The sequence below is a fragment of the Pelophylax lessonae genome (genome assembly GCF_965119305.1).
Source record: "Pelophylax lessonae genome assembly, chromosome: 12".
Classification (NCBI taxonomy): Eukaryota; Metazoa; Chordata; class Amphibia; order Anura; family Ranidae; genus Pelophylax; species Pelophylax lessonae.
Window position 1 is genome coordinate 17747428 of NC_138779.1, and position 25000 is coordinate 17772427.

Here is a 25000-nt window from a genome sequence, read left to right on the forward strand (position 1 = left end):
TGCCGCCCAGTGGTGTAGTGGTGTAATATGACTAAAAGTGAGTGTCATGGTGGCCAAGAAACTGCTAAACTTTTTGTATCCTTTTACAATTCCGCCCCTCTGTATTTATGCCCTGAACATTGACTAAATTGTTCCCTTTGCTATCAATATGACATTTTTTTATTGCTATATCATATCTTACAGAATTAAGAAGACCAAGGTCCGAGCCTTCCAATTACTACAGTAGTGAGAACCCAAAAGATTACCCTGCTGCTAAAAAACACAAATTAAACCCTGAGTATTTTCAAGCCCGACAGGAGAAGGTGATTGCGACAGCCCTGAGCCTGGAGCAGCCATCTTCCAGGAAGCAGAGCTCCGGAACCAAGCAGCCTCTGTCAGAGACCGCCCACAGCGAGGAAATGCGGCACTTCGCCAGGGAACTGCCGCAGCGCACCGCAGATGCATCTGTCTACAGAGCTCCCAAGTGGAACCCCAAAGACCTGTACCTGGGGGTTTCCGCGGCACAGGTAACGGGAAGTGCAAAGGTCACAGGGCACGGGAAGGACACTGTGAGCCATAGGCTGCGTCGGAGCGAGCAGATGAACGTTTTGATGATGTCAGAGCGAGAAATGGTAGACCCTGACCTCCTGTCCTACCGGGAGAACATGGAGAACGAAGACTGCTTGCAACATATAGATGACCTCCAGGTAAAACTGCATATTGGTTATAGCATATGGCAGTGTGTCACAGTTTAACCTCCTAATTGTCAAATACAATTACAGTATTAAAAACAAATACATTTAATAATTTATATTATAATATTAATAATATGTATTTTTTCTTGCACATTTTATATTTTTGGTTTATATGTTCTTAAAAAATAAACATAAAAATTTTTAAGATACGCAATTTACTCAGATTAATCATTCTGATACTTCTAAATTTGACCCAGGCTTCAGTTACCTGTGGACATGAAAGGGTTACAAAAAAAGTCCAAAATTGTCCCTTAAATCCTAGGGGAATGCTCTTAGAAAATATATGTACTAATGATGTCGGTTCTATTCTTTTAAAGTGTTGGTCTAGTCTACAAATGATTGGAAACCTGTCCTGAGAGAGGCTGCTGCTTCTTATCTCTTGTAGGCAGATGCAGTCTCTTTTCTCTACTGCAGGTGGCACTCAGTTGCAGCAGCAATGCAAGTGGAGGAGGAAGTTGAGATGAACGTAGTTCCTCTATGGCTTGATCAGCCCTTGCAGTAAATTTCTCTGTAACTGGCAGCGGCCTCATTCAAGCGTCACAGAGAGGCAGTATCCAATTGGATGCTGGCACCCCACGTGACTTTGGTGGCCATCTTGGGTCAGGCAGAATCTATTTAAGACCCTGGCTCCCTATTTCAGCATGCATTTTGCACTTGGCTAGAGTGGGAACAGGTTAGCCGTCTGTCAGGGAATGTGCTTAGCATTGAAGAAAGGTTTCAGAGGAGAAGAGAAAGTGCAGGAACACGCCATATTTTTGGAAGCCTCCTGACTTGGGTACAGACCGGCTGGGCCGCATTCCACCCCCCTCACTGTTATACGTTCTCCCGGTCAGGTTGCTTTTCCACCAGGCCTGTTCTGTATTGACGACCTTCAATTACAATTTGGTGGCCATCTTGGGTCAAGCAGAGTCTGTTTAAGTCCCTGGCTCCCTAGTTTGGCGTGCATTTTGCGTGTGGCTAGATTAGGGACAAGTTACCTGTCTGGCGGGGAAAGTGCTTGGCATCAGGGAGAAGTTCCAAAGGAGTAGGAAAAGCACAGGGAAATGCCATCTTTCTGGAAGTCACCCCACTTAGATACAAACTGGCCAGACCATATTCCACCCCTTGAGGCAGACTATGTTGGCACACTTGAGGCATACTTCTACTGACATATCAATGTTCTAAGTTCTCCCGGTTGGGTTGCCTTCCCGCCGGGCCTGGTCTGTGTTGCCAAACTTCAATTACAATATAATTCTGTTCCTCTGCACTGGGACTCTTAATGTTTTCTGCCACCGCGCCATGCTGTCCCCCACCCACACTCTTGCTTTGAACATGCTAGTTATCTGGCCGTCATTCTCATCCAATGCATTGAACCAGTGGCCCAGAACAAGTATGCAAACCAGTTCTAACTCTTTCTTTGTCTTTCCTTGATGGTTGGCTGTCAAAGATCAGCATGGAAGCCAAGCGAATAGCATAAACAGGAGGGGTTCAGCAATAGCATTCCCTATACTCTGTCAGCACAGGTTTCCCTTAGAGAGCGGCTGCTTTATTTAAAAGTGTTCAGAAGTGTTAATGGCACTGGTTCTTCATTGCAGTACTGGGCCTTTTTATAAATTGGACCAAAATCTTATTTCTTGCCTTGACATTCTTTTCTGACATTTTGGATGGTGACATAAAATTTCTGGGCTCGTTCGGTCTTGTGGTGTTGCCATTCGGTATGTAGAGCCCAGCAGAGGTCGAGCTGGCGGTTGTCACGGCTTGATCAGCCCTTGCAGTAAATTTCTCTGTAACTGGCAGCGGCCTCATTCAAGCGTCTGGAGATTGATCGCCGGAGTTCATTATCTCCGGAACCCCCTGAGACAGCGGCCAAGCTGCAGTGATGAATGTTCTCTGTATGCCAGCTCCATTCATAGTGATACTTCATAACTCTAACAAGATACAGTAGGTTAGGTGCTGCCACTCGTATCAAGAGGCTGTTTACCCGCCCTAACTCCAGGCCTCAAATTCTGCTCATTAAAGACATCAAATAGAAGCTGGAGATTCTAAAAATGCCAGATGGGTAAAAAAATTTTTTTGCTGCCTGTTCGAGTCTCCTTAAGGTACACCATACTAGGAATGGCTAACATTGAGGAAGGTAGGAATGAGCATCAGTACGTGGTCTCATGAAAGACTTGGAACAGCAATACAGGTGTTACCTACATAGGGATGTGGCAATGATTGGTGGTCTAATGTGAACCAGTGCTCCTCTTTTCCTCTACTAGGTGTTACCTACACCTCTGATGTCCAGCATGCAACCCTTTGATGCCTGCTACATGGCTCTTGAACCTCCAGCAAGGGGACATTCACATGTACTGTAAAGAGGCTGCAGTGGCAGTTATCTCCAGCAGTCTCATTTACAATATCTTCAGTTTTTGGCTGTCTCCCGCAGCAGGTTTCTCAATACACCTGGTCACTGTCTCTGACAATCTTTTGTAGCATTACAAATACTGAATACTATGTGGGGCCCTTGGATGGGGTCATTGGCTGCACTTAAGGCCCCCTATACCTATTAAGTTGTAACAACCGTCTAACTGCCTTCTGCAGCAGATTTCACCAATTCTTGATATCTCTCACATTTTTCTATAGCAGGGTGCTCCAAACTTTAAAAACAAAGGGCCAGTTTACTGTCCTTCAGACTTCAGGGGGGGCGGATTGTGTCCAGTGGGTGTAGAAAATGTCTTGGGCCTAGCATCAGTAAGGGTAAACAATGCCTCAGGCTTGGTTGTTAGTTACATAGTACCTGTTGTTAGTAGGAGAAGAAATAGTGCCCCATCATTGGTGTCAGTATGAGAAGGAATAATGCCCCATCATTGGTGTTACTGGGAGGAATAAAACCCCATCATTGGTGTCAGTGGAAGGAATAGTGTCCCATCATTGGTATCAGTGGGAAGAATAGTGCCCCATCATTGTTGTTATTGGGAGAAATAGTGCCCCATCATTGTTGTTATTGGGAGAAATAGTGCCCCATCATTGTTGTTAGTGGAAGGAATAGTGCCCCATTATTGGCGCCAGTAGGAGGAATAGTGCCCCATCACTGGTGTTAGTGGGAGGAATAGTGCTCCATTGTTGGTATCAGAGGAAGAAATAGTGCCCCATCATTAGTATCGTTGGAATGAACAGTGCCCTATCATTGATGTCGGTGGGAGGAATAGTGCCCCATCATTGGTGTCAGTGGGATGAATTGTGACCCATCATTGATGTCAGTGGGAGGAATAGTGCCCTATCATTGATGTCAGTGGGAGGAATAGTGCCCCATCATTGGTGTCAGTGGGATGAATTGTGACCCATCATTGATGTCAGTGGGAGGAATAGTTCCCCATCATTGGTGTCGGGAAGAATAGTGCCTAATTATTGGTATCAGTAGGAGGAAGAGTGCCCCATCATTGGTATCAGTGGAAGTAATAGTACCCCATTGCTGTTGTCAGTAACAGGAACTATGCCCCACTGTTGTTAACCAATGGAAGGAATAGTGCTCCAAGGGCTAGATGGAAGGCTAGTGAAGGGCCGCAGTTTAGAGACCACATTATTAGCATTTTATACAGTTTACTGTGCAGTCCTTTGATGATGTCACGGCCTGCAGTTAAGGCCTCCTAGACCTTGTAAGTTGACAACCACTGGCCCAGGCTGGTGTTTTTGGGGGGGTTTTCTTTTGTATGTTTTAGAGCTAAGGAAGAGCCAAAGACAAAAGCTAAAATCCAGAACTGTGCACTTGAATCTCCTAGTTAGAGGCACCTGAATGCTGCACAAAAAAGTTGGTTGTTCCTCACAGCCTTTGCATGGTTCTAATTTGCCTTTCTCTCACCCAGGTCAACATGATGAATTTGGCGGAACAGATCATTGAAGCGACTCCTGACCGCATCAAACGGGAGAATTTTGTACCTATGGAGTCTCCATTGGTGGAGAGGTCAGACACTGCTGCTTTTAGTACTACCATGAGCTGGCTGGCCAGTTACCTCGCTGATGTTGATCACTTACCTAGTGCTGCACAGATACGGTAAGTAACTAACTAAATTGCTTACGTAAACAATTGAATTTGTGCCAATGAAAGTGAATTTGTGATTGGCTGCCGTGGGTTAGAGCACCCTGATTATCTGTGAACCTTGTATTCTAAAGCAAGCTTACTATTGATCTGCAAGTTGTTGCTGTGGGTAACTGAATCTCACTGCATATGCTAGCAGGAGCTACTGTATATTGTCCCGGTCCCATCCTTTGGATCCCACAGATGCTGGAAATGGGCCTGGAGCTTACATAGCAATGTGTGTATGCCTTGTGCAAGAAAAAATGCTAGGAGAACAGGGAAAGTGTTTTTCTTAGCAGAAAAGACGTGCAAAGTATCTATCTCCTAGCATTTTTTTATGAAAGTTTCCCTTTAAGATGTGGTTGCAAAAGAGTTAAATGTAACTAGCACTGCTGCCACAGCAAGTGAGATCAAATCGATCCAAAGTAAGGGAAATACAATCTTAGATGGTTGTCATCGCAAACCATCTAACCAACGCCGGCAGAATATTATCATGTATATAAAGAGGATATACTGCAGTGCAGAGATAAAACTATAATCCTGCCACTTTATAAAACTCTGGTAAGGCCACATCTGCTGTGTTCTATCAAGTTCTGGTCACCAGTCCTCATGAAGGATGTGCTGGAGCTAGAAAGAGTAATAAGACGGGCAACTAAATGAATACAGGGATTGGAGGACCTCAATTACGAGGAACAACTACAAGCAGTAAATTTATTCTCACTGGAGAAGAGTTGCTTGAGAGGGGACATGATAGTGATTTGCAAATACCTCAATGGTGATCCCAGCATAGGAAAAAAACTATTCAGTCTCAGGGGACTGTAAGAGGGCACAATGAGATTGGAGGAGAAGCCGTTTAACCTGAAGCTGCGCACAGGGTTTCTCACTGTCAGGGCGATAAGGAGGTGGAACTCTCTTCCACAATTGGTGGTGTCAGGGTAGAGTATTGATACTTTTATGACTCGTGGTTGTGCATCTTAGTGCACACAATATATAGGGATATGGTAAATGATTGTCGACACTGACACACGTACACCAACACAGGTTGAACTGGATAGACTATTGTCTTTATTCAACCTTACCTACTATGTAACGATGTAACAAGTATCCGCATGTCCCCATAGGAGGATTTTCCTATTCCCGTTCCAATCCAATCACTTTCAGTCCTGGAGAAAATGGTTAGTAGAACAAATACAGAGAATCCCCCCCAGGAAACTCAGACAGAAAACCTGCCAGGGTTGCTAACCATTCCCTACTTTGTCCAAGAAAATAAAAGTTTGGGGTACTTTGTCCAAGAAAATAAAAGTTTGGGGTTTAGCAAAACTTTAACCAAAATATTAACAAAGATTAATTTTGTTATACACAGGTCGCTCTACAGTGAACCGCTGACACCTTCTTCGAACACCAGCTTAAGCCCTGCCTGCTCCCCTGTGAGTGAAACCACCTTCGAGAAGCCCAGTCTGCCCACTGCTGCTGATTGGTCGGAATTCCTGAGCGCATCCACCAATGAGAAGGTTGAGAATGAATTTGCCCAGCTGACCCTCTCGGATCACGAACAGAGAGAACTCTATGAAGCTGCTAAACTTGTCCAGACCGTGTTCCGAAAGTACAAGGTGCGCCAAAACTGCATATTTGAATACCGTAGCTCTGGACCTTGAACCTTTTTATGTCAGTCCTGTGGGCTAAGTTTCATTTATTTTTTTTCTTCACACAATATTTTAATTTCCAATATTTTTTATTAAAATTTTTGCAAAATAACATACAAAAGGTTGAAATTTGAACAATTGTCAAGAAAGAATTAATGACATCAAAATATAATCGTATCAGTAACAATTATAGGATTCCAGAAAATGATGCATATAAACCCAATTACAGAACAACATGTGTCTAATAATGGCATCTGAAAGTAGTAATCACCAACAACATCCATGTATCATATCAGTATGTCAGACGTCAACTGGAATCAAGCCGTCTGATCCATATCGAACTATCCTGTTTAAGTAGAATTCAGAACTTAACACAATATTTTATTTGAAAAAAAGGGTGCAGATACATGGGCCCAAAAGCCTGAAAGTGTATATACAGGTGCAGTTACTACAATAATTAATAACATCCGTTTGCAAAAACATCACTTATTGTAATAAAAGCATGTGAAGTCCAATGGTTTTCAAAGACATCAACAGGGATGGATGCTTTATCCCTATGGCCAGGATTTCGAAGGCCATCGAGAAAGCCAAAAACAGTTCATAACCATAAGCTGTTGAGCTGAAGTCTTAAAACAAGAGGGAGAGGGTGGGAATTTGCTCAGAAGCTAAGTGTTCACAAATCGAGAGATCAAGAGTACGTAACCTCAGTGGTGGATAGGTGCGTCTAGTAGGCTGACAGTCCAACTGGCAGCCTCAGTTGGAACTAATATATTGAACATAGAAAGAAAAGGGAAGGGAATAGGAAAAGAGTGAGAAAAAAAAAAAAGGAAAGAAAAAGAGAGTAGAGGGAAGAACCTGGTCGGGAGAGTGGGATACCCCCCCCCCCCACCCCATCCACACACACATCTACCCACCAATGGCCCCCTTTGTGAGAGTCAGGAAACCTTGAGGCCACACACATGAATGTAAGAACCAGGGGGTCCATAGTCTATGTAATCTGACTAGTGTCGGTGTCCATAATACGATCGTATTCTGGCGTAAAGTTATATTTATTAACTGTTTTCTATAAAGTCATGTAAAACTAAATATTAGAAATAGACATTAGTAGTATATTTGACCTGATCCAATTGTTTGAAGATTTCTTTAACAGATTGCGACACACACAGCTTTAAAACAGAACAAAATCCATTAATTTAACAGTTTCAAAAAACAGTTACATTCCTGGAATGCTAACTTTCACATTTAAACTGTTTCACAATGAAGGCGCCTGATTCTTTTATTTGCAGTCTATATTATACCTGCTGCCCCTTTAATTGTATGAGATACAAATAGCATTGAAAGGTGGAAAGAAATGGGTGCTGGTATACAGGGGCTGACTGGCAACTTTCAGCCCAGGGGGCAAGTACAAATCAGAGGCCCATGGTGCAGCAACTCAGCCCTCTTCCCATTCTCTCTTCCCTGTCTCCTCCTGACCCCCATTCCAGGCTGAAGCTTGGCTCCAGGTATTCTCCTCTCACCGTCCGAATCCGGATTCCCGACCTGGCCCGCAGGAAGCAGTTGGGGGGACCTGGGACAGCTCGGTTGGGGCTGCCTGGGGGAGGAGAGTCTCCAGTGGGGCATGGAACCGGCCTCTGCTCAGACACAGTTTATACCATCCATGCTGGGGGAGAGTCCTGCTCTCTGTCCTTGTCTTCATCCTGCACTCAGTAGGTCAGCAGTGGGGACTTTTTACTTCTCTTCACCAGGAATCCTTTAGGCGTGTCGGTGGCAGAAGTGGTGCAGCCTTTTTAAAGGGCATCAGAGCGGCCTGGGGGGCAATTGCCCCCTAGCCCAGTCCTCCCCTGCTGGTATAGGTAAAACGTAAAAACGTTTGTATGTGTTTTGTACAATTTAGTGTGAATGATTCCTCAAATGTGAATAAATATAAATCAGTATAAGGTGCTTACTCAATGTGTGAGAAACAATTACTACTCTTATGTCAAAAACAATACAGAAACGGTATTAATACATAAATAAAGTGCTTCAGTGGTGCAAAATTTGAGTGCTGATTCAATATAAATAGTAATTCAAGAAAATTGTGCTGATAAATAAATTAATAAATTCCATATATTATAAATAAGATAAATTAGTGAATTTGTTAAATACAATATTCGGATAAATAGTGCATCAATAGTGAACTGTGGTTGAAGTTCATGCAGTGATGTAGGAATCAATATTCTTTGTTCAGGTGCTCCAGTGAGTGATTAGTGGTAATCAATGCCTCTTACCAGATTTCACCAGGTCACACAGACCTCAAGCGCCTTTGATCCTATTCATATAGGGTGGATCAAACCATCAGAACTCCTCCACTCCTCATCTCTTTTTTTTTTTTATTAACCATGGAATTGGGAAATGATATGTGAAATAAACTCCTCCTTCTCCTCACTCCTCCTTATCCTTTAAATCATTGGCAGATCTCAAGCCGATATGCAGTGAGACAATGTAAAGCCAAATATAGTGTAAGAACCCATTCACACTGCCGCGACTTGTCAGGCGACTTGTCAGCCTGACAAGTCGTGGTATGTCACGGTCCATTGAATAGTACAGGACCCGTTCTAATAGGAGCGACACAAGTCGCTCCGACTTAGAAAAAGGGTCCTGAACTACTTTGGGGCGACCTCGGAGTGACTTGCATAGACTTGCACTATGTGAAGTCCCTGCAAGTCGGGGTGCACAGCAGTGCCCCCCGAAGTCGTGTCGTCTCAGTGTGAACCGACTCTAATACTGTTTATTTAAAATATTCAATAAAAGACTGTAAAATTGTCTGCTTACATTTAATGGTGCCCACCTGGCACAGGGCGATGAGCGTTGGTTGCTAAGGCAAGGGGTCGGAGAGATGTGTATGTAATCTCCTGTGTACACTGGTATTGGTATCCTCTGTATTACCCTTGTAGCGTGGCAGCGGTCTGGCGTGCCTTCTAATACAGAAGGACTAATAGGAAGTGTTTTGGTGTGACACTGATGTCTAGATCAGGGGCGTAACTACAGGGGTTGCAGTTGCAACCGGGCCCCATGCTCCAGGGAGCCTGTGTGGCTCCCCTGTACACCTGGATAGGAGAGGCGGCAGGGGCAGCATGTAGAGAAATCACTGTCCTCCTTTTTCCTCCTGTAGCTACAGGAGGAAAATGGAGGAGATTGGTTCCTCTGTACGCTGCCCCCGCCACTCCTCCTATCCAGTTCACTTGTGTTCTGCTGTCTCTGGGCCCCTGTGTGCTCCCCTGGTCCCCCCCCCCCCCACACACTGTGCTACCTCCCCTCTCCTGCCCTGTAACGAGATTAAAGGGCCCCAGGATCAGTGGGAAGAGTCCCAGACTTGAAGGGAAGAGCCCCGGCCAGGGGTCTGGGTGGGCCCTGCATGGTTTCTTGCAGCGGGGCCCTGAAGATTCTAGTTACGCCTCTGGTCTAGATCCTCAAAAATTCCAAAGAATTATGGGATCTGCAGCTGACTTGAGGCCCGGAAAGAGCGAGGACGCAGCTCTGGAAGTGGACCATGGCTCAGTGGTTGAGAACCACTTGTCTAAAGATAGGATGGGACTGGTAAAAATTGTGGAAGCACCTATGTAACTGGTACAGAGGGATTCCACAATATCCGTTTTTGGCCAATAACATCTGCTTTTTCATTGTAAATGGATCAAGGTGTTGGTGCTAGGTGTTTGGTTATTAATGTGGGGGTATTGTCCTAACACCCATTATTAGAACAGAAGAAGTGGCTTGGACAAGCTACAAAGTCAACATTACAGAACAAGTCCAGTTGAATGTTAGCTACTATTGCCAGATATACTGTGACCTGGATAGATAAGAACCTTCCCAGACATTAATAATTTGCCTACAAAAGTCTGTAGATTGGATTTTTACATAGAGCAGCATTTATTTTTCCAACACTTTCCAAAAATATAAATTTTATATATTTTAAAGAAACGCTATTCCTCATCACCCCCTGCTTGTGATAGGGATAGAAGAGCAGGTCCCCCCGCCCTTCTGTCAGCAGAATCCCTATCTGCACTCACTCTGCTCCTTTCTCCCCTCCGTCCAGGGTCGTCCACTTAGAGAACAACAGGACGTGGCTGCCGCCGTCATTCAACGCTGCTACAGAAAGTACAAACAGGTAATTTGGCATTTGCTGTGCAGTAAAAAAAAAAAAAGAATAAAATGATTTCTGGTCCCAGTGTAAATTTAATGCTAAACAAGCTTTTCCTAAAATATACCTGGAAAGTAGGACTGGTTCATTGCCTAAGGCAATCCAAGAAAATCCAATAAGATAATGGAATTAAAGGGGAACTTTCATAGGTAGAAATGTAGAATTAGTTGAGAAATGTAGAGGTTTTTAGTAAAATGTATATATAATGATTGTTATTAGTTTGTTCTTCTTTAGTACTAAAATAAATCTAAAAATTTAAGTTGGTATACCTTTACCAGGTAAATAAAAATGCTGCATGTGAATATTTGATATTTACCATTTTATTTTATTTACCATTTGCATCCAGCAGGCGGATCGCTAAGCATACCTAGAAAGCAGCTTAAGGATCCTTTCACATGTAAGGGAGTCCGTTCTGCTCAGTGGGGGGATCGATCCGCCGATCACCGCTGAGCAGGCGGATGACAGCTCCGTCTCCACTCTGTGTGCAGAGACTGAGCTGTCAGATCCCCACTGTCCTCTATGGGAGATCGGATGAGGATGGACCGCCTGTCCGTTCTCATCCGATCTGATCCACCAGACGGATGGAAAATAGGGTTTCCATCCGTCCGGATTTCACGGACAGGATCGGATCGGATAGCAGCGGGTGTCAGTGGAAATGTCTCCGCTGACATCCACTGCCCCATAGGGATGCATGGAGCATCCGATCAGATCCGCCTAAAAAACTGACAGGCGGATCGGATCGGATTGGAACGCCCGTGTGAAAGGGGCCAAAGCCTCACAATATAGCTGCTGTGCTAATGAGGAACCTCTTTGAGTCAGCATGTCATATACAGTAATTATATACAGGGTGCACCCATAAGAAAGTATTCGCAGCAGTATTCATAGTAGCTGTTCACTTTCAGACATGCTGCAAGGAGGGAGGGGGAGGAGTCACTGCCTTCTCATTCAATTTGGCTTGGCTTACACCAACAGGTGTGATCAAGTGTGCGCGTTTTCAGCATGTTACTGTGTGTGTCATGTAGGGAAGCCCGTTCATTGTAATGGGCTGCCCTAGGTGTCAGAAACGTGGAAATCTCTTTTCCAAAAATGCTGGAAACTTATCTGGGTGTGCGCAAAGATATGTGTTTGCAGATAGTGTGGGTGTCTTTAATGGCACCATCATGTGCCTGCCAAGGGCTCATTTTCACTTGCTTCAAAATGTTGCTTTGGACACGCTTTTTTTAAAGCACTCTGAATGCCAATCAAAGCTTCTATCACTAAATAAAAGGGTTAGCTTACAGTCCTGTTCACACGTTGTGTTTGCTTCACTTCAGAAATGATCCACCATGTCTCTTTCTTGGTGCTTCAAAGCATCTCCGAAGCCTCCATAGAAGTCTATGACAACACTCGCTCACAGCACCTGCAGCTTTTGAGAGGCTTTTATTCAGCTTTAGCTTTGCTTTGTTATGGAGGTATTGCTGGTATGAGATATCCTAGGATGCACTGGGAAACCAACAAAAGAACCGTAAAGAACTCATCAGCAGTAACTTCCGGTTCATGTACTGTATATATTCTGTAAATCTCTTATGCAGACGTCACATCTGGTGTACAGTGTGGAGCAACAGGAAGGTCAGCGGGGTCTAAACTGGAGCAACTAGCAGACGGCACACATGCTGTGCAACATGGGAACGCTGAAGCAGAAGGTGTAGGGACCAGAGATAGAGTACTGAGAAGCAGAGGATCAGTGGAGCTGGGGGACCAAAGAAAAACTAGCAATGTCACACGTAGTGTGCAACTTGGGAGCAATATAGCGGGAGGTGAGCAGGGACCAGAGAGAGAGGAAGATCAGCAAACCAGAGAATCAGCAGAGCTGGGGGTTACTACTGAGTGGTGAGCAGCCTGGGAGCAATATAGTGGGGGGTGAGTGGGGACCAGAGAGAGAGGAGGATCAGCAGAGCTGGGAGTTACTACTGAGTGGGGAATCAGCAGAGCTGGGGGTTATTACTGAGTGGTGAGCAGCCTGGGAGCAATATAGCGGGAGGTGAGCGGGGACCAGAGAGAGAGGAGGATCAGCAGAGATGGGAGTTACTACTGAGTGGGGAATCAGCAGAGCTGGGGGTTACTCCTGAGTGGGCGAATCAGCAGAGCTGCAGGTTACTACTGAGCAGGGGATCTGCTGAATGAGGGTATTAATAACCTGGGCATCTGCTGAAAGAGAGTAAAAAATAAGCTGGGGATCTGCTGAAGGAGGCTACTAATGAGTTGAGGATCTGCTAAACAGGGGTAACAATGAGATGGGGATCTGCTGAGTGGGGGTACTACTGAGCTAGAATTCTATGGGGCCCTTTTAAAAAAAATCAAAAATCAACACAGAGACAGGGCATTTGCCTAGCTTCATTAAAGCTTCATAAAAGCATCACAGAAGCATAAAAAACACATAAAAAACCATGTGGAAGTGCAAGGAGCTTTAAAGTGTGTTAAAGTCGAAGCAAGTGTAAATGAGTCCTAGGGGGCAGCACTTCTCTTCGTGACGATAAGACGTACAATTTTGAACTTATCCTTAAAGTGGTTGTAAACCAACTTTTACCTTACCTATAGGTAAGCCTTTAATAAGCCTTATCTATAGGTACTGTAAATATCTCCTTAGGAGATATTTAGATTTCATGCAGCCGATGACGTCACTGGCTGCATGTGCTCTGAAGAAACGTCCGCCTGTGCCACTTCTTCAGAGCCCTGTGCCATGACCGGCGGCTCCCACGCGCATGCGTGGGAATGACCTAACGCAGCTCCCAGCTATTAGCATAGCCGGAGTACGCAGTCCAGGAAGGAAGAAGATGGATGCAGCCGCCAGTGAGGACGACGAGGGCTTAGTTTGGAGGTAAGTGTCACATAATGTGCTAGTATGCGATGCATTTACTTTGCAGGGAAGAAAAAGAAAAAAAAAAGGGAACAGTTTGCTTCCTCTTTAAATCGGGGGCACTAAAAGGAAGGTGAGCATAAAGAACGGAGGGGATACATTTAGGTCAACGTGTTGCTTTGTTGTTCCTGTGCAATTCCCTCTAACCCTGGGACACGTTACAAAGTCACAATGTTGCAATCTCCTATAGAGGAGACTGAGGAAATTCTCCTTCCTGCTTGCAGCAGACTGAAGACATCTCAGCTTAGTCAGTCATTTGGCAAGAGCTCAAAGACTGCTTCTTAATGATAAAATATGGAGCTGATGCTCTATCTCTATATTGCTGTGTACTGTGACATGCCAGGTTTATATATACTCATATATACTCATAAAGGCTTTTAAAATTAAAAAAAAAGAGAAACATTTTCAGTATATATAATGAAGTAGTAGCTTTAACGCCACATGGATATAAAATAATAATGAAGCCAAAAATATTTTCCATGCTGCCTAAAGCGGTAGAAACGAGCACGACCCGCGTCCTTCTCATAGGACATCTTACTCCCATAATAACGAGTCTCTATCCACATCCATTGTCTTCTATTTAACATCTACTTTCATCGTCACAGACACACTGGGGGGTAAAAATAAATACGTAGACGCCACGCTTATCGGAAATGATTTGCTGAGTGGTGACAATAAGCCATGGCGGACGCTCCGTGTTTTTGCGATCCGTTTTTAGCTCTAAAGAGAAGGCTAAATTAGCAGAACAGACTGACTTCCCTCGAAGTGAAATGAAGTGATTCCTATTTATAAAGCCGTCGTTCGGATGAATTAAAAAAAAGAAGGGAACGCGGTCCGCGGGGTGTGTGTGTAATTGGCATCATTGAAAAGGGAATTGCGGTCTTTGGCCTGGCAGACTCTTGGAGGTAAAATGAGAGAGGAGTTTAATGGGCTGAGAGCTAAAAATATCAATCCAATCGAAGCTTCCTCAGATGAGAGAAGAATATTATGTAATGTGCTTTTTGTAAATTCTTTTTAATGAAATTATTTTTAGATTTTACACGAAAAGCCTAAATGTAGCCAATCAGAGAAGTGATAAAAGTTACTTTCCAGCCATTTGTTGGATGAACAAATCATCTATCTATCTATCTATCTATCTATCTATCTATCTATCTATCTATCTATCTATCTATCTATCTATCTATCGATCTATCTATCGATCTATCGATCTATCTATCTATCTATCTATCTATCTATCTATCTATCTATCTATCTATCTATCTATCTATCTATCTATCTATCTATCTATCTATCTATCTATCTATCTATCTATCTATCTATCTATCTATCTATCTATCTATCTATCTATCTACCTATCTAGATCCCTGTGCCACATGTGTTCCTTTGGCAGTTTTTGTGTGGCCCTTGGGGCCCCTGCAGACACTAATCAATTTTTCCCTATTGCCCTGTTGTAGTAGTGATCTCTATCAGCGCTTATGTAACGTGTCTCTGATCTATACATCTCTTGAAGCATGTCCCCAGTCTCCAACTCCTATATCACTTTCACAGTCTCTGACAGTCTCCTGTATCATGTCTGCAGTCTCTGGCCATCTCTTGTATCATGTCTGCAGTCTCTGACCATCTCTTGTATCATGTCTGCACTCTCTGGCCATCTCTTGTATCATGTCTGCAGTCTCTGATCATCTCCTGTATCATGTCTGCAGTCTCTGACCATCTCCTGTATCATGCCTGCAGTCTCCGACCATTCTTTGTATCATGTCTGCAGTCTCTGACCATTCCTTGTATCATGTCTGCAGTCTCTGACCATCTCCTGTATCATGTCTGCAGTCTCTGACCATCTCCTGTATCATGCCTGCAGTCTCCGACCATTCTTTGTATCATGCCTGCAGTCTCCGACCATTCTTTGTATCATGTCTGCAGTCTCCGACCATTCTTTGTATCATGCCTGCAGTCTCCGACCATTCTTTGTATCATGTCTGCAGTCTCTGACCATCTCCTGTATCATGCCTAAAGTCTCCGACCATCTCTTGTATCATGTCTGCAGTCTCTGACCATTCCTTCTATCATGTCTGCAGTCTCTGACCATCTCTTGTATCATGTCTGCAGTCTCTGACCATCTCTGGTATCATGTCTGCAGTCTCTGACCATCTCTTGTATCATGTCTGCAGTCTCTGACCATCTCTGGTATCATGTCTGCAGTCTCTGACCATTCCTTGTATCATGTCTGCAGTCTCTGACCATCTCTTGTATCATCTCTACAGTCTCCGACCATCTCCTGTATCATGTCCTCAGTCTCTGACCATTTCCTGTATCATGTCCTCAGTCTCTGACCATCTCCTGTATCATGTTTACAGCCTTTAACCATCTCTTGTATTTTTTTTTTTTCTTTGTTTTCACCTGATGGCCGATAACAAACTTCCTGTCTAAAGGCCCGTACACACATGCAGATTGTCGGCCGAAAAGATTCGGCCGACGACCGATCGGCCGATTGTAGGCTTGTTAGTATGATGCTTCCGACAGCCGACAGCGCACTTTCGGCCGAACAGAATCTGTCGTGCAAGCATTAAAATTTTTGTATGCCGACACCAGAACGGCCGATTGTTCGCCAGTCAGTACAGAATTCGGCCGACAAACAGCAGATCAGCAAGACTGGGCATGCTCAGAAAAGAAAAAAGACACGGAAAGTTAACCATCACATGACATCACTTCTGCAGTCGGCTGTTGTTGGCGGACAAAATTCGTGTGCAGTCTTTTGCACTTTTCAGCGGACACGACAGCCCGGGGACAAAAGACGGCCAATCGTTCGGCAGACAATCTGCACGTGTGTACGGGGCTTTAGGGTGTCTCCACTCTGTATGGAGGAGCAACAGAGACACCTTTGGACAGCAGTATTGTCAGTCTGAGGGGAGGGGAGCGTTAGATAGACTAGCAGATTTGTATACCCTAACAAACTGAAGGCAAACTCCAGCTAACATTTTATAAACAGTTATAATAACCGATTTTTTTTATTTCTTTCTGGGATAATGGCTTTACATAAATTAATGAAAGCTGATCATTGTAAGCACCCCTGCAGTGGTAAACAGTTTGTCTCAACTCTCTAACTGCCACCTTTGCTGGACAGCTTGGTCTGTTAAAGGAAGTAGAAAAATAACAGACTTACTGACAGGATCATCAGGTGAAAAAAGGGAAAAAAGACTAAAAAAAATAAAATAAAATAAATGCAGCCATCATATATAAGAATTGGTAAGCTGCAATATATTACAATTTTGTTTGAGTTTAATACTGCTTTTATTCAAAATCAAGTCTTCTACCTTGCCAGACTGGGCTGTACTGTAAGGCAGAACTGTGTCAATCTCAGAACTGGATAGACAGGAAAACAAATGCTTTTGGCCTCCTTTATATATTTTTTTTGGAGGGGGGAGGGGGGGATACAAACTTTCTGTTAGTTTCCATTTACAATATATTTGTATTTGGCTGATTCATTGTTGCCAACATTTGAAAAAAAATTCCAGGGTCACTTTGCAGCACAGCTATCAATTATTTACCACACCCACTTCCCTGAAGCTCCACCCACTTCACATAATTATCTCCGCCTACTTATCATCAGATTATAGGGTCTATTCAATATAGAGAGAATTACAAGAAATTAAAAAGGGAATTTCAAACTTAAGGCCACAGTAGCAGAGTTGGAATAATTCTCCCATTCAGCTGCACTACTTCTGCGTAACATTTACGGGCAGCCCGATAAACGGACGCTTCCAGGGACAATATAAATTACCCGGGACAGGCTCCTATTTGCCGGGACTGTCCCGGCAAAAACGGGACAGTTGGCAAGTATGCCATTTGCCTGAGGTTTAGCTTTAATGAAACTCCCATATTGACAGGTTCACTTTGAAGGCGGTTGCGTTCGCATTACTGAGTTTTTCTTTTTCTTCCTCCGCCGCCGAGATAAAATTAATTTGGAGGAACATGCGCATACAACGTGTCGAAGGCCCACTTTGCTTTGTTGCATATTCAATAAAAATTGCTAAATGGGATCGGACATTAAGGTTTTATGGTCGCCATAAACAGCAATCAAGCAGAAAACGACAGGCTGGAATTATTAAACATCAAAGCCAACAGGCCGCCTCGCTTCTATGGCAGTCCGGAGATCAGTCGAATGATTGCCCATACTAGGAAGCCGCTGTCAGGGGCCAGGCATATTAAAGCGTTGTTCTTAATTACGTTCGAGTCATCAATGTATTGTTGAAGTCCTCTGCGTCTCTGAATAACAGACCTTTATGGCTGCGCAGCAGCATCAGACGCCCAGTGTGTTGTGCTTTTATTTACTTTTTTAATATGTCTTTAAATAATTAAAAGATAACCGGACTGCATGCTTGTTTCCACTTTTCCAACTAATCCTTTTATATTATTCTTTTCCAAAGCTTACATGGATAGCCTTGAAGGTAAAGACTAACATGTTTCATGTAGTGGTGATTGGTGTCTGTAGGGTTGGCTGGATAACCCGGGCAAGGATGTCATATCCCTGTTGATGATTATTTTCTTGTTTCGTACTTTTTCTTGGCAAAAATGTGTTACTGTGATTGCTTAAAATGTTTAGTTTAGGAAAGAGCAGGAATAGGGGATAGCACCATGGCTAAGCGGTTAGCACCTAGGCCTGGCAGCAATGGGGTCCTAGGGCTGGAGCTAGCCTATCTAATCACTGTGTGTCCTCATCAGAGTCCCCATTTACATCAGAATTTCCATCAGAGTCCCCCCTTACATCAGGGACCCAATTAGTGTTCACCTTTAAATCATGTGTCCCCAACAGAGTCCCCCCCTTACATCAATTGTCAGAATAACACTTACATCAGGTGTCCTCATCAGAGTCTTCCCCTTACATGAGGTGTCCCTATCAGAATGCCCCCTTACATCAGGTGTCCCTATCAGAATGCCCCCTTACATCAGGTGTCCCCTTCAGAGTGCCCCCCTACATCAGGTGTCCCTATCAGAATGCCACTTACATCAGGTGTCCCCATCAGAGTCCCCCCCCCCCTTACATCAGGTGTCCCTAACAGAGTGCCCTCTTACATGAAGTGTCTCTATCAGAGTGCCCCCTTACATCAGGTGCCCCATCAGAGTGCACCCTTACATCAGGTGTCCCCATCAGTGTGCCCCATTACATTAGGTGTCCCCATCAGAGTGGCCCCTTACATCAGGTGTCCCTATCAGAGTGCTCCCTTACATCGGATGTCCCTATTAGAGTGCCCCCTTACATCAGATGTCCCTATCAGAGTGCCCCCTTACATCAGGTGTCCCCATCAGAGTGCCCCCTTACATCAGGTGCCCCCATCAGTGCGCCCCCCTACATTAGGTGTCCCCATCAAAATGCCCCCTTACACCAGGGGTCCCCATCAGAGTGCCCCTTACATCAGGTGTCCCCATCAGAGTGCCCCCTTACATCAGGTGTCCCTATCAGAGTGCTCTCTCACATGAAGTGTCTCTATCAGAGTGCCCCCTTACATTAAGGTGTTCCTATCAGAGTACCCCCTTACATCAGGTGTCCCCATCAGAGTGCCCCCTTACATCAGGTGTCCCCATCAGAGTGCCCCCTTACATCAGGTGTCCCCATCAGAGTGCCCCCTTACATCAGGTGTCCCCATCAGTGTGCCCCCTTACATTAGGTGTCCCCATCAGAGTGCCCCCTTACATCAGGTGTCCCCATCAGAGTGCCCCCTTACATCAGGTGTCCCCATCAGAGTGCCCCCTTACATCAGGTGTCCCCATCAGTGTGCCCCCTTACATTAGGTGCCCCCATCAGTGCTCCCCCCTACATTAGGTGTCCCCATAAAAATGCCCCCTTACACCAGGGGTCCCCATCAGAGTGCCCCCTTACATCAGGTGTCCCCATCAGAGTGCCTCCTTACATCAGGTGTCCCTATCAGAGTGCTCCCTTACATCTGATGTCCCTATCAGAGTGCTCCCTTACATCTGATGTCCCTATCAGAGTGCTCCCTTACATCAGATGTCCCTATCAGAGTGCCCCCTTACATCAGGTGTCCCCATCAGGGTGCCCCCTTACATCAGGTGTCCCCATCAGAGTGCCCCCTTACATTAGGTGTCCCCATCAGAGTGCCCCCTTACATCAGGTGTCCCCATCAGTGTGCCCCTTACATTAGGTGCCCCCATACTTGGATTTTTCTTATCAAAGTCCCCCTTACATTAACTGTTTGCATCAGACAGCCCCCCACCCCCGTACATCAATTGCCCCTATCAGACTGGCTTATGATCAGTGGATGCAATCGCTGAGGTTTTGGGGAGACACAACTAAAATCCGGGGGGTGGGAGGAGGACACAGAATGAGAACAAAGCAGGTGTAGGTTTTATCCCAACTGGCTGCAAAAGTAGGGATACCCTTTAACCATGAATGTGAATAAAGCCTTGCCCGTATACTGGGTGTGCGGGGGCCTTTTAGCCCCATTATCAGCCAGTCATTCCCCTTATCAGCACACAGGTTCCGATGTGCTTGATCAATGTCCTCACCTCATTGAAGCCTTCACTGGCAGCTCCAGGTTAATCTCCACGTCTCTTTCATATGCGTCTTCAGGTTTATTTTTACATCTGACCTTTAGCACAAATAGCTCTCGATGACCAGCTATTTTCCACAGATAAATGCGCTTGCATTGTCACCAATCGCGCTGTGAACGCGGAGTGACAGATGGCTCTCAGCAGAGTCTGTGCACCTGTCTGCAAACATGGAATTCATGGCGGCTGTGTCACATGCTCCGCTCAGGAACCGGCTATTTATGCCTATATTTATCTCTATTAGTGCCCGCTAATTTCCCCAATTACGCAAATGAAGGCCTCATTCTACTAACCTGAATTCTCCAAGCATAGTGCTGTAGATCCTATGAGCTCCGTATAGAAGGGCCAAGCTCATCTAAAGGATTCTTTTCAAAAAGGTTGTAAACCTCAAAAAAATAAAATTAAAGGAATAAAAACCTGAAAGACAAATGCATAATGATCTAGTGTGCATTGCATACTAGCTCATTATAAAATACTTAAAACGAAGCCCCCACAGCGCCACCCGCACACCGCTGACACGGCCGACATGTTAACCCATCTTCCTTCTGGGTTCGTGTCCTCCGGCCATCTGATTGGCTGGAGCCTCAATGACGTCACTCCCGCGCATGCACACGGGACAGGGCTCTGAAGGAACGGCACGGGTGGCGCTTCCTTCAGAGCGCATGCGTCAGTGATGTCACTGGGTGCATGAAAAGTAAATATCTCCTAAATGGTGCAAGTTTAGTAGATATTTACAGTACTTATAGGTAAGCCTTACCATAGGATCACCTATAGGTACAAGTTACAGAGGAAGCTTTACTTCTTCTTTAAGTAGATGAGTGGTGATGAAAGGGTTAAATGTGTCCCTATGGGGTGCTTTCTAACTGTGTGGGGGATTTACTTACTGGATGAACACAGAGACCTGTGTTTCTAAATAGGAGGAACACAGGATCAGAACAGCGGTCTGCTGTGTTTACATCAGCAGACCACTGTTCTGTCTCCATACGATCGTGGGTGCCCGGGGGACATCGCGTCTGCCTGACCCACTGATTGGCTCCCCCTGTGGCCAATCGGCGCGTGCGCGCGCCCCCACTGTCTCACAAAGCAACGTACAGGTGCGTTGTTTCGCGGGACAGAGCCGACCTGCAGCAGTAAAAGTATTACGGCTGGTCTGCAAGTGGTTAAAAGACTCCTTAACAATCCTGCCATAAACGTTCTTGTTTAATCACTTTCCGTTTTTGGGTGACTACTTTCTCCCAGTCTCCCAAACTTCTACACAAGGTAACATTTTGGGTTTCCAACTGCAGTACCCTTTTCTTTTCCAGTATGCACTTTATAAAAAGATGACACAAGCTGCAATCCTCATCCAGAGCAAGTTCAGAAGCTACTATGAGCAGAAGAAATTTCAGCAGAGCCGGCGTGCCGCGGTGCTTATCCAGCAGTACTACCGAAGCTACAAAGAGTGCGGCCGGATTCGGCAAAAGCGCCGGACAACTTCTCTCGTTCAACAGAAACTGAGGTGGGCATTTAAAGTTTTCTTAAATAATGTAAAAAAAAAATCCCAATTCTGGGGAGTAATAGACTCAGGGAATTGGTTCTGTACATATCTGAAATCCTGGTTGTCATGTTATTGGTTAGATCAGGGGTGTCCAAACTTTCTAAACAAAGGACAGACTTTTAGTGGGCAAGATTGCGGCAAGTGGCAGTAGAAAATGTCCACCGCTTGGTGGTCAGTGGGAGTAATAAATTACAGTAGGGAGTAGTAGGGAGTGGAATTGTACCCCATCATCCGTGTCAGTGGAAGGAATAGTACCTCATTGTTGATGTCAGTGGGAGGAATAGTGCTCTATTGTTGGTATCAGTGGGGGGAACAGTGCCCATCATTGGTGTCAGTGGAAGAAATGGTGTCCCATTATTGGTGTCAGTGGGAGGAATAGTGCCCCATCATTGGTGTCAGTGGGAGCAATAGTGCCCCATCATTGGTGTCAGTGGGAGGAATAGTGTCCCATCATTGCTGTCAGTGGAAGGAATAGTACCCCATCATTGGTGTCAGTGGGAGGAATAGTGCCCCATCATTGGTGTCATTGGGAGGAATAGTGCCTCATCATTGGTGTCAGTGGAAGGAATAGTATCCAATCATTGCTGTCAGTAGGAGGAATAGTGCCTCATCATTGGTGTCAGTGGGAGCAATAGTGCCTCATCATTGGTGTCAGTGGGAGGAACAGTGTCCATCCATGGGTCTCAGTGCAAGGAATGGTGTCCCATCATTGGTGTCAGTGGCAGGAATAGTACCCCATCATTGCTGTCAGTGGAAGGAATAGTATCCATTCATTGCTGTCAGTAGGAGGAATAGTGCCTCATCATTGGTGTCAGTGAGAGGAACAGTGTCCATTCGTGGGTGCCAGTGCAAGGATTGGTGTCCCATCATAGGTGTCACTGGGAGGAATAGTACCCCATCATTGCTGTCAGTGGGAGGAATAGTGCCCCACCGTTGGTGTCAGTGGAAGGGCTAGTGCTCAATCTTTGGTATCAGAGGGAGGAACAGTATACATACCTTGGCATCAGTGGAGGTAATGGTGCCCCATACTTGATAGCAGTGGGAGGAACAGTATCCAATCATTGGTGCCATGGGTAGTGCCCCATATCAGTGAGCCAGATAAAGGCATGCAAGAGGCTGCATCTGGCCCACAAACTGCAGTTTGGAGACCACTGGATTAGATCAGCCAGTCTCAAACATTTTACCCCAGAGGAACCCTTACAAAAATTTTCAGATCTCAGGGAACCTACAAATGGATACATCAACAGGTCACAATACATCGCCAATAAAAAAGAAAAAATAGTGGCATTTTTGAGGCTCAACTTACTAAATAATATAATATAAAATTGCAGACATTTTATTGTATGTATTCATCAATTAAAATCAGTTACAAAACATCTTAAGATCAAACCATACACCAAGACCCCCAATTGTCATATGCTTTCATCTGTCACATGGTAAGTATCATAATAACTTAGTGGCTAAAAACACGTATACCTTTCTTTAGATTAGCCAACAGACTGTTTAGGATAGACTTTGTGTAGCTCTATGCATTTCTTGGATAGTTTTCCACTTCTTCAGAAGATAATGGGGGGGGGGGGGGGGGGTGGAAGTGGCTGCTCTGAAATTCTCCAAGTTGATGACTACCATCCAGCAAAGTAATTAAAGAGCAGGACCAAAAGGGGTTACCAGGCGTGTAAACCCTCAAAGCCAGGGACAGCCCCCCTGATGACCCCACAGGTAAATATATTTGTTGGTTGGGTCTAGTACAATAATACACAAAACCATATTATAGGCTCCTGTCTTTAATACAGAGTCAAATAATCCTCGTAAACCACCGTAGGATGGTAAATCCACTTAAACATTGGTCCAAAATCCATTGGTGGAGATGCCCTCCAAGCTTAGCATAGCATGCATCCAGGGTTTCATCAGGGAGGCGACAGGTCACAATACATTGGTGTGATCAGTAAGTTGTAGATGATAAATTAGATATAAAGGAATGTGGCATCCCTAGAATATCTGACTCACAAGACGGATCATTTTATGTGTACCCTTGCATTGTTGTTCAGTGGGAAGAAGAATATCCCCTTACATTGGTGGTCGTTGGAAAGAAAGCCCCGCTTAGAGACAGCGAAGTGATAATTTGTGTCAGTTGTTGCTTATGGGAGAGAAAAGATGAGAAACTCCATTGGTCCTAGGCCACTGGTTTAACCCATTGATGCCGGAGCCAAAATTTTACAGGCACAGCTGAGAAGTCAGCCCACTGCTTATTGCTCAAAGAAGCCCTAGCAATTCTGGAGAAACCCTAGTTGAGAAATTCTGGGTTAGATACTTCCCCTTATATTGGTGATCATTGGGAAGAGTGCCCCTCTTAGAGAGAGCAAATGATAATTTGTGTCAGTCGCTGCTTATGCGAGAGAAAAGATGAAAAACTCCACTGGTCCTAGGCCAGTGGCGTTGCCCATTGATGCTGGACCCAAAATCATACAGGCACAGCAGTGAAGTCAGCCCACCATTTATTTCTCAAGGAAGCCCTAGCAATTCTGGAGGAACCCTAGTTAGATATTTCCTCTTATATTGGTGGTCATTGGAAAGAGCTCCCCTCTTAGAGACAGCAAAATTATCATTTGTGGCAATCATTGCTTATGCGAGAGAAAAGATGAGAAACTCCACTTGTCCTAGCAACTGGCTGTGCCTATTGATGCCAGACCCAAAATTATACAGGCACAGCTGTGAAGTCATCCCACCGCCTATTGCTCAAGGAAGCCCTAGCAATTCTGGAGGAACCCTAGTTGAGAAATTCTGGGTTAGATACTTTCCTTTATATTGGTGATCATTGGGAAGAGTGCTCCTCTTAGAGACAGCAAAATGATCATTTGTGTCAGTCGTTGCTTATGGGAGAGAAAAGATGAAAAACTCCATTGGTCCTAGGCCAGTGGCGTTGCCCATTGATGCTGGACCCAAAATAATACAGGCACAGCTGTGAAGTCAGCCCACCATTTATTTCTCAAGGAAGCCCTAGCAATTCTGGAGGAACCCTAGTTGAGAAATTCTGGGTTAGATACTTCCCCTTATATTGGTGATCATTGGGAAGAGTGCCCCTCTTAGAGACAGCAAAATGATAATTTGTGTCAATCGTTACTTATGCGAGAGAAAAGATAAAAAACTCCACTGGTCCTAGGCCAGTGGCATTGCCCATTGATGCTGGACCCAAAATCTTACAAATCACAGCTGTGAAGTCAGCCCACCATTTATTTCTCAAGGAAGCCCTAGCAATTCTGGAGAAACCCTAGTTGAGAAAGTCTGGGTTAGATATTTCCTCTTATATTGCTGGTCATTGGAAAGAGCGCCCCTCCTAGAGACAGCGAAATTATTATTTGTGGCAATCGTTGCTTATGCGAGAGAAAAGATGAGAAACTCCACTTGTCCTAGCA

The 25000-nt window shown here is 44.8% G+C and overlaps 1 protein-coding gene across 10 annotated transcripts in view; it reads left to right on the plus strand.

The window, feature by feature from the left end:
• CAMTA1 (calmodulin binding transcription activator 1) overlaps positions 1 to 25000 on the plus strand; it is a 2131086-nt gene that overhangs the window by 2063212 nt on the left and 42874 nt on the right. For all 10 annotated transcript variants that reach the window (XM_082273273.1, XM_082273274.1, XM_082273270.1 and 7 more), the window contains 6 exons: positions 184 to 686; positions 4559 to 4746; positions 6134 to 6380; positions 10486 to 10557; positions 17911 to 17931; positions 21355 to 21548. In XM_082273273.1, coding sequence (XP_082129399.1) covers positions 184 to 686; positions 4559 to 4746; positions 6134 to 6380; positions 10486 to 10557; positions 17911 to 17931; positions 21355 to 21548 — 1225 coding nt within the window. The remainder of the gene's footprint in view (positions 1 to 183; positions 687 to 4558; positions 4747 to 6133; positions 6381 to 10485; positions 10558 to 17910; positions 17932 to 21354; positions 21549 to 25000) is intronic.